General features: G+C 38.5%; 1 protein-coding gene across 7 annotated transcripts in view; it reads right to left on the bottom strand.

Moving 5' to 3' along the window:
• Positions 1 to 392: 392 nt before the first annotated feature.
• Positions 393 to 9,927, bottom strand: part of LOC115245394 (insulin receptor-like) — a 75,241-nt gene continuing 65,706 nt past the window's right edge. For all 7 annotated transcript variants that reach the window (XM_029823683.1, XM_029823687.1, XM_029823685.1 and 4 more), the window contains 5 exons: positions 7,709 to 8,135; positions 6,592 to 6,754; positions 6,309 to 6,486; positions 5,510 to 5,669; positions 393 to 5,424 (listed from right to left, as the gene is read on the bottom strand). In XM_029823683.1, the coding sequence (XP_029679543.1) occupies positions 2,338 to 5,424; positions 5,510 to 5,669; positions 6,309 to 6,486; positions 6,592 to 6,754; positions 7,709 to 8,135 (4,015 nt within the window). In that variant the 3' untranslated portion in view covers positions 393 to 2,337. The remainder of the gene's footprint in view (positions 5,425 to 5,509; positions 5,670 to 6,308; positions 6,487 to 6,591; positions 6,755 to 7,708; positions 8,136 to 9,927) is intronic.

Below are 9,927 nucleotides of genomic sequence, written 5' to 3'. Positions count from 1 at the left end.
ACAAATGTTCCAACAATGAGATATTCAAAATATTAGTATTAAGGCGAGAAAGAAAATGCGTGAAAATTTTTCTGCAATCAAGATATAAAAAGATATACTCGTAATATAATTATAGAAATCAATTTCGATAAATTTCTCTTAACACACTATCAGAAATAATTTTCTCTTAACACTATCAGAAATGCTTTGCACAGGAGATTTGATATTATTTTAAAATAAAATGCAAGAAATCATGTAAAAAAACTGCATAAATGAAAACAGAGAGATCAGTCTGCGATACAAATTTACGTAAAATATATGCACACAGATATATTTCTGTGGTAATCCTGAATTTAAGTTTTTAGAGCTATTGAATGTGAAGATTAGTCTTTTGATTGCGGATAATTCTATTCCGCGAACGTAAGATGCTTTCTGTTTTTTTTTTTCTTTCTTTTGAAGTTAAAACGCAGCACGAGAAGAAAGTCAAATTTGTTTTTATGCCAACAAAGATGTTTGTATGTTCATTATTATATTCAGTAAAGTGTGTTAGTTTGTGATTTGGCGAGAAATTTGTTTTCGAATCTCTCGAGACATTTCACACATGTATATAATCGTTTCACAAACTTGGTTAATCTGTGCTCATAGTGATTATTGAACCGTTCCAAGATGTGACGACATGACGAGAGATTTAAGTAAATATGCCTAATAAACCACAAATGTTTGGTATAAACTCATGTTCGTGACGAAAAAATTCTGCAAAGAAACGGAAGCTAAAGTATAGAATAGAATATATTGACAGGATCCGTCCTATAGTTATCTCAACGTATTGCGTTTCTTTCTATCACCTAATTTGTCTTTACTATCTACTGATTGTTTACGTTACTCCTCCAATTCCGTATCTGCAGGAGATCTGAGGCTAAAAACACTCTCCAAGTCTATATAATTTTATGCCGTGCAGAAAACTTAAACGTGTGACCTGACCAACATCCCTGATTTATGCCCGCTCATCACCTACTTCTTCCCCTTCCTCTCTGCCTGTCTACACTAAAACTTTTATAGAGACTGTGAATATATCGTAGAGATTGTAGATACGCTCTTATTGCAATAATTATCTACGAGGTATCCGCACTTTTGCGAGGAAGAAACTTGTAACTTTATTTACACTTGCGAGGGTAAAGTTTGTCTTTTTTTTAAAACTCTCTCGATAAATTAATTACGGGAACTATATATTGCATCAAGTTCTATTAACTTACCATACGATAACTGTGTGTAAGTAGAGTAATTATTTACAACCTTGAGATTATATGCCGTAATAACGTCTCATGTTACGGACGCGCGTGCGACAAGGAACTCTGGTTTACGTAAATCGTAAATTATTCTTTCGCGTTGTGTGTGCCTTCAATTAATCCTGAAACAACATTTCTCGAAACAGTTAGAAACTTGAGCGAAGCTCGTGTTATGATGATGATAAGCTCGTAACAAAATCAATAATTAACATGCACATCGTATTCATCTCGTGCTTTTTAATTCAAAATTTCTCGTTACGATGATTGAATATGCGATTGAATATATATTTCATATTTATACCTGATATTGCAAAGAAAAGAAAACATATCTAGACTCTGGTCAACATTTTTCCTCACGTTATTAATATATTCAATCAATCAATTGAAAATGGAATAAAAATCCTAATGCTTGATTATTCTTGATCACATTATCTAGCATGAAGAATGTGAAAGAATTCTCTTAAAGATATAGAGAAATGCTGGCAAAAGAATCTTTTGTGTAAATTCGATTATTATTTACAGCACGACGTTCAGGAATAGTTGCTTCAGGACTTATATGCAAAGGACATAGAAAAAAGTAACTCTGAAAGGAATGAACAGTCGATACATAGCAAAAGGACTCGGAGCTTCCGGACGTGTTTAAGAGAAAGAAAACACGGATCTGCGAAGCTGCGGTTTCCGATAGGCTAATCAAGGTAGAAACATTACGCGCCTATATATCTCTATCTAATTATTTGATGGCTTAATTTATATTACGAACACAACACCATCTTTCCCGAGGTCTTCTCCTTGCATTGCTATCCACCGTCAAGATCTAATTACGTTTGGTCCGCAACGAGAGAAGGACACGAAGCTCTTGTTGCCGCGCTAACGAACGAGTGACTTGGTAACATCTTTTCTCGTCCAACAATCTCGTCAGGACCACTCGCGCATTGCCCTGAGTATTTGTTTGTACATTAATATCTACAGGTTTTTCCGCAAATCTTGTGATCAAAGAGGGCTTCAAGCAGCGTTATCTTTCTCTCGCGCTAAGATTTTTTTCGCTTATAATTTATATATAACTCGACTAATCTCATCGATCAAGCGGAACGTCCTCGAAGTTAGTTACATTACCAAAGTGCTGGAAACCATTCTTGAAGATCCGCCCGCGACTGGTGCCCGCCTTCATCTGATCGAGCAGCGTCACATTGTCCTCGAAGTCCTTCACCCACCTGGCGGTCTCGTGACCCCAGTGAAATCGAATCGGCGCGGCGTTATGGTAGACTTTTTTTATGCCGAGACTGCGTATCTCGATCCCCTCGTCCGCATGGTAGAAGGACTTCTCACAGAAATCCTGATTCAAAAACGGTTCCAACTCGGCAACGATCTCCATGAAAGTAGGGCGTTCGCTTGGTCGCCATTTGAAGCATTTCTCCATGATCTTCTGTACGGTCTCTGGACAGTTACGTGGTATGTGCAACATGCCCTTGCGCAACACATGATGCAACACCTCCTCGTTCGAGAAGCCCTGATATGGTATCTCGGCGAGGGTAAGTATCTCGTACAAAACGACGCCAAAAGACCACACGTCCGAGTCAGACGTAAACACACCGTCGGAAAGATTCTCCGGCGCCATCCAGCGTATCGGCAGCAAGCCCTTCTTGCCGATTTTGTAGTAATCGGTTTCGTAAATGTCCCTTGCCATGCCGAAATCGCCGATCTTGCAAACGAGATCCTTCGACACCATGCAGTTGCGCGCGGCCAGATCGCGATGGACAAATTTCTTCGATTCGAGATAGGCCATACCATCGGCAATCTCCGCCGCCATTCTTATTATCCTGGACGCATCGGGTACCAGTTGGGTGTCACGTATCCTACGTAGATACGTTTTCAAATCGCCGTTCTCCATAAGCTCCATTATGACGAACGGCGGATTGCCCATGGAGACCACGCCTAGCAGTTTGATGATGTGCCACGTCGAGAAGTTCTTCATGACCGAGGCCTCGTTCAAAAACTCATTCTTCTCCCGCTGGCTGGCGTTCTCGGAGATCGTCTTGATGGCCACTTGCACGGTGCCATCCAAATAACCCCGATATACCATGCCGAAGTTACCCAAACCAAGCTCTTCCAGGATCTCAACGTTTTCCCTGGGCACTTCCCAGCTGTCGATGACGTACTTGGTCTCCGTAATGTAATTTGGCGGATTCGCACTGGCTATCAATCGCTCCTGTGTCCGCTTCTTTTGATGACTCTTGATAAGGAGCGTTACCACGATCATGCTGACGAGTAGCACAACTATAGTTAGCAGTGTCGCCAGTATTATCTGACTGTGGTCCGATAGACCGATGGAGAAGTAAATCACCTTGGTGAAGGTGCCATCACCTGCCAGCGAGGTGGAGCGTATTCTTAGACTGTACCTACCCGGACTGAGGTTCTTGATATAATGATTGTTATATCTCTCCTTATGACCGGTGTACGGTGCTTTTCTACGAATGCACTCGGTGCTTTTCTTCGCGTCCTTCACGTCTAAATTCGTATACTCGATAGTATAAGAGACTGTGAATGCGTTCGGGTTCTTGACCGATTCCCAAATGACCTCGACTATTGTGTCGTTCGAAACGTGGACCTTTACATTCTGAATGTCATCCGCGTTCGGTCGCATTTTAGTCCGCGCGTTCGCGTACTGAATAGACGAACACATCGGCGTATCGTCATCCACCTTCACGCCACACGCAGCGATCGTGATGGTGTATAAAGAATAGTGACGTAAATTCTTCAAGTGATACGAATTATTTCCAGCAGTGACATTGTATACGAACACTTCATTATCTATATGACTGATCGCGATATTACTACCCGTAATGGTTGAAGAAACGTTCATTGCCATTTTCTGCTTCTCCTGCGCAGAGGACAAGTTATTTGCCAAATCGTAAAATCTACTATCCGGCGAGTTGTACGTATTGAAAACGCAATAGTCCTTCCAGCCGGGTGACAAGTAACTGATGGTCATATTCTTGTGGCAGAATATCTCGAACTGCTTAGAAATCGCGAGTTTCGCGCTCGCGTCTTTAGAGCAGAAGGAATTAGGATTCGAGATGAGCGGAGTCTTAATCGTCACCTCGTGTATCTCTTCCTTCTCGGTTTCGCTGACCAAGGTGTCGATGCAATAATCTCGAGAATCGATCAATTCCTTCTCGTCGTCTGGTTGAAACGTACCGGAGATCATATAGTAACCTATGGGACCGTTTGGATACACTGGCGGGGCCCACTTAAACAGAATCTCGCTGTCACTTATTACGGTCGTGCTCACATTCGTTGGCACTGAGGGTATCGCGCTCTTCGTCCGGAAGAAGATAATCTCTGACTGACCCACCGGACTTATAAAGGAATTCTTGTTCCTCGCCGTGAATGTTTTCACGTACGCGGCGTACTTGGTGTATGGTTTCAAATTCGTAATATTCTTCGAAACGGTCGAGTTCCTAGATGTACCAACATCTACGGTCTGCCATGTGTTATTACCACAAGCATTCGCCTCGTACATTACATTCTCATTCTCGGTTTCTATGTAATTTAGTAGATAATTGAGCAACTGTTGGCCTTCTGATGGCTTGTAGCTGTCCCAAGTTAGATTCACGTAATCGGCAGCCCGCTCCATTATCGTAATATTTATATTAACGATGTTACAGGCCACCTTGTCACCATTCGATTCCGGTTGTACTTCAAGATCTGTGAAATTGGTGATGTTTACCGTTTTACCGAATTGCTCTATCTTGGAGAGACAGAGCTTGGGATTATAATGGAAGAATAGTCTGCCTCTTTCTATTGTTATATTTTGAGACGATGGAAAGAGCGAAGAGAGATTCGGGTTGTCCAGCACTACGAAGCTCGCGTTATTAATGTCCAGAATTTCACCCTTGATCACCTTGAGCTTCTTGAAGAAGTCCAACGATGTGATTGGGAAGGAATGCGTTATCTTCACATACTCGGTTATCTCTTCGATTAAACCAAACGCGTCCGCCAATTCGTTCATTATATTCGGATTCCCGTTTCTGATTTGAAACTCTAGGGCGCCCTTAACCACTGTTATACCGCGAAAACTCTGAGCGTCCGAAATGTGACGTATAATAGCGCCGCTTCCGATCTTACGGCACTGGCCTGTACAAATCCGACAGGTTGTTGCCTGTAATGTAAAATCGAGAAAAGAAAAATCAAGAAAAAAATTCGCGAAACAATATGAATAATAATTAAATGTAACTATATCGTACATTCTTCTCGTCGACATCATCCTCGTAACCGTCAGGACATTGAGTGACGCAAGAATTGTTGAAAGGCCGCCATGTTTCATCTGTTTTAGAAAATCTTCTGAACTGGTTCATTTTCTGGCATTCGTCCTTGCTGATGCAGCGTCTCGACAGATACGCGTATCTGTCAACAGAAAAAATTCGTGTTACAGTAGGACAGGAGATCTTCCTACTGCGAGAGATAGGACATAACACCATGTGTGTCATATGAAACTTTAAAATCTTCTTCACTGACACTCTCTATATGCAAAAGCTGTGAGTGCGAAATAAGATATGACGTATAATATGTGAGCTACATAAATCGCATAAATTTCGAAATATTTTATGCAAGACATTTGAGGAATTAAAACCTTGTTTTGACAAGAATTTAATTCAGCGTTGTACATTTCATTCTGCCCAATTTCTTAATTTTCAACATTTAGGTACCTCAGAATTTCTTTTTTCCAAATCAAATATATTTTAATAAAATTTTAATTTTTAATTATCGAAGACATTCGAACAGTTGCAGAGAGAAAGAAAGCAGTCGAGCAAATTTTCGCTAAAAATTGTCATCAGTTTATTAAAATATTGGTGATAAATAAACAGTTTGGGATAATCTTCGGGATAATTTACACAATTTAAACAGAAGTCAAGTAATCTGTAGATTTATTACATCTATATTTTTGTATTATTTTGTATATAAGACACAAATATAAAGAGAATTAAAGAGTTAGAGTTTTACTTTGTTACATCGCGCAATTGCATTCTTACAAAAATTACTTACAAGTTAGGCGGACAGCTTTCGATGCATCTTCCGTCATGCCGGAAATGTTTGCACACGTAGCATTCACTGTCGCTCGGACCGTAACATTTTCCGAGGCATTGTTCGTGACATGTTGACCTCTCTAGCAATTGGCAATGTTGGGCGGTCCAGCAATAACCGCCAGGACACTGAGAGCATCCTATAATAAAATAATATTAAGGTGTCATTTATATATATATCGTAATCGCACTCAATTCTCTCTGATATAAGGTCTAAAAAAAATAATTTTTTAACTATCTATCACCTTTCATGTGCGGGCAATTCTGTGCATTTACGTTCTCTTTAATGAAATTCTCGCCAGCCGGCACAATGAAACTCCAATTCACAGTATTCGTGAAGCAGAGAGAGGGATTCTTCTCAATGCGTACACCGCCCCGAGAGATCTTCGTCAGACTGGTGAGACCGATCTGTGAAAAAATTTCGGTGAATTATGAGTCAAAGGTCGAACAGCTGGTTAATTTGATTGATTGATTAACGTCACTTGACCCAAACCATTTAACAGGGTCCTATAGCAACAGATTGGACCACTACACCTTCGAACTGTCTGAACTTGATTCGGCGTGGGAATGAACGATCGCGATATGGATTCTACGTGACGAATGAGCATCACGTGCGCGCGTATGAATCAAAATCCTAACGTTCGAGCGATGTGAAAAATTGCAGTTCTACGATACCGTTTGTCATGAAGTGTCAATATTAAATACAATGAACTCGCGCAATCGAACGTCAAAAGCTCTTATAATCCTTCTACGATTAAATTTGTGTAGAATAAGACAATAAATTTTCTACCCCTCAACTGAATAACCCCTTATATTGAAATTAACGTCTGCGAGATATTAAAAATATTGATGAGTATATGATTGGTATTATTATATTAGTATTAATTAATTTATTAATAAATTATATTAACGAGAAAAAAATCTCTGACAAATAAAATAATTACAAGTAAATCAATAGTAGATATATACAAAATATAAGAAGAAAATATAGATAATATAATATTTTTTATGATTAATAGCTAAAAATTGAAGTTATTGCGAATTTGGAACAAAAATATCAGAGAACATTTAAATTTACGCAGAGAATCAGAGAAAAAGTCATTATAGCTGTTTAAAATACGTGCCAAATTATTAATTCCAGTAATAGGATCCATGTTAGATTCATGCTAGTTTTAAAATTGTGAACATAAAATAGAGAAATAGCGTAGGGGCACACGTTAAAGATTATAATTTGATAAAAATTCTGCTTGAAGCTAATTTCATTATTAACGAAGATAGGAAGTGGCAAAGTTAAGGAAGAAAAAAAAAAAATAAAGAAAACAAAACAAAGAACTAAAAGAAGAGCTCACGCGGAAATCTCACCTCTTGCAAGTTCTTCATCTCATAAATCATGAAGGCGTAGTCCGTAAGGAGTATGTCACCCCGGATGACCTCGAGATTGGGGAAAAGTTTGCTGAGGCTCTTCAGACCGTCCACGCGATACAGAAGAAAGTAGCCGGTGATCTCACGCAGTTCCGGGAAACTAACGTTCTCGAAATCGGCCTCGGTATTGTTCTCGATCAGCACGATCTGAAGGAAACCCTCGATCACGCGGCAGTTCCTCAATATCGCGAAGAAGCCAACGCTATTCCTGATATCTATGCTCTGACAAATGCCGTCCGCGATAGTCACGTTCTTGTATCGTCGTCCCTTCTCGCGTCCCACCTCCTCGCTCGATTTCATGTGCGAGTTGGGCAGATTCGACGACTGACTAGACTGCTGATTGTTCTTGAACCCGACATCCGTAGATCTGGAACAATCGAGTTTTCATTAATTACAGTAGATAACGAATTTGTCGATTCTCTTCCCGTTTCTCCTTTTTTACGGTGTTTCACGAACTTCGAGTTTTCGATTGTTTGAACAAACTTTGAATTATCGAGCTTCTATCTCTGTACTGTTATATTAAACTCTGAGTCAGCTCCTCTTGATCAATGTTCCGTGAAATTGTGATGTTGACATTGAAATTTTCATCGAAAAAAAATTTTTTTTTTTTTTTATATAATTTGAAATAATTATAACTCGATGTAAAAATGATAATTTTTACACACACTTAATAAAATAAAATATATGTATTTCATTTTGTTAAATTTTTAACATAAAAGTGTTTTTTTTTTTTTTGCTATAAAAATTATTCCGCACAGATTTTACTTGCATTTAAATGAGCTTACTTTTTGTGTATGAATCACTCGTTCAAGCAAGAAAAATTAGCGAGGCGTTTAAAAGCTGTTAATTACTTTAATAAGATCAAAGAGAATTTCAATGGCGACAGGAGTGCAGAGATTCTCGTCGCGTTGCAATCTCGACGATACTATATACGCGTAATAATTGATCTAAAGGAATTTATTGGCTAAAATAAAATCACTTAGCGCTTATTATCACATTCAAATAGATGTCGAAGTATGACAAGCACGACAGTTATTATGAAATTGATCAGATGCTTTGTGTCTGTTTCGAGGGACAATTTCTGCGTATACGGCATCTGTCGCGTTTCGAAAATTCGCAGATTCGGATATATCTCCGATTACGAAAGAATTCGCTGATAAATCGAACAAACGCAAAAGTACGGTTTTGCTCTAACAAAATCGAGTAGATCGTTTATAAGTTTTATAATTAATTCATTTAATCGATCAAATATATATATATATAAAATGTATATATACAAGATGTCCGACAAGTAAGTGACCAAACGAAAGGTGGAGGTAGCTTGGGTCAAACTGAGTACAAAAGTCCTGAACCATTTTTTTTATAACGCTTAATAAAGGAGTTATTATATATATATTATTTCCAAAAATGTATATATTAATATAAAATATATACAGGGTGTTTCAGGCCCATATGTCCACTCCTTTTATTTTGAAAAGGATGATGCTAGGAAGTTGTGACAAACATGTTTGCCATAAAAGCTTTTCTGAAGTTTCTGATGATGGTATTTTCATTTTTGGGAAACCTCCCGAAATACCGGAAACCGAGGGCAACATAAAAATTTTAAATGGCAACATGGAGCAACATTTCTCGATAACGATACTAACATAAGTGATACTAAACTTTTCTTCAAGCAAAAGTTGTTTCTTTCTAAGAGCTGTACCCAACGATACTCATGTTGCCATTTAAAATTAATTAAGTTGCCCTCGGTATCCGGTGTTTCCGGGGGTTTCCCAAAAATAAAAGTACCATCATTAGAAACTTTAGATAGGCTTTTATAATAAACATGTTTGTCCCAATTTCCTAGTACCATCCCTTTTCAAAATAAAAGGGGTAGACGGGTAATCTAAAACACCCTGTATATATATATCTCCGATTACGAAAGAATTCGCTGATAAATCGAACAAACGCAAAAGTACGGTTTTGCTCTAACAAAATCGAGTAGATCGTTTATAAGTTTTATAATTAATTCATTTAATCGATCAAATATATATATATATAAAATGTATATATACAAGATGTCCGACAAGTAAGTGACCAAACGAAAGGTGGAGGTAGCTTGGGTCAAACTGAGTACAAAAGTCCTGAACCATTTTTTTTATAACGCTTAATAAAGGAGT

The sequence above is a fragment of the Formica exsecta genome, unplaced genomic scaffold, assembly GCF_003651465.1.
Source record: "Formica exsecta isolate Colony F162 unplaced genomic scaffold, ASM365146v1 scaffold969, whole genome shotgun sequence".
Classification (NCBI taxonomy): Eukaryota; Metazoa; Arthropoda; class Insecta; order Hymenoptera; family Formicidae; genus Formica; species Formica exsecta.
Note: the sequence above shows the minus strand (reverse complement) of the source record. Positions and strands in the feature narration are given on the sequence as shown.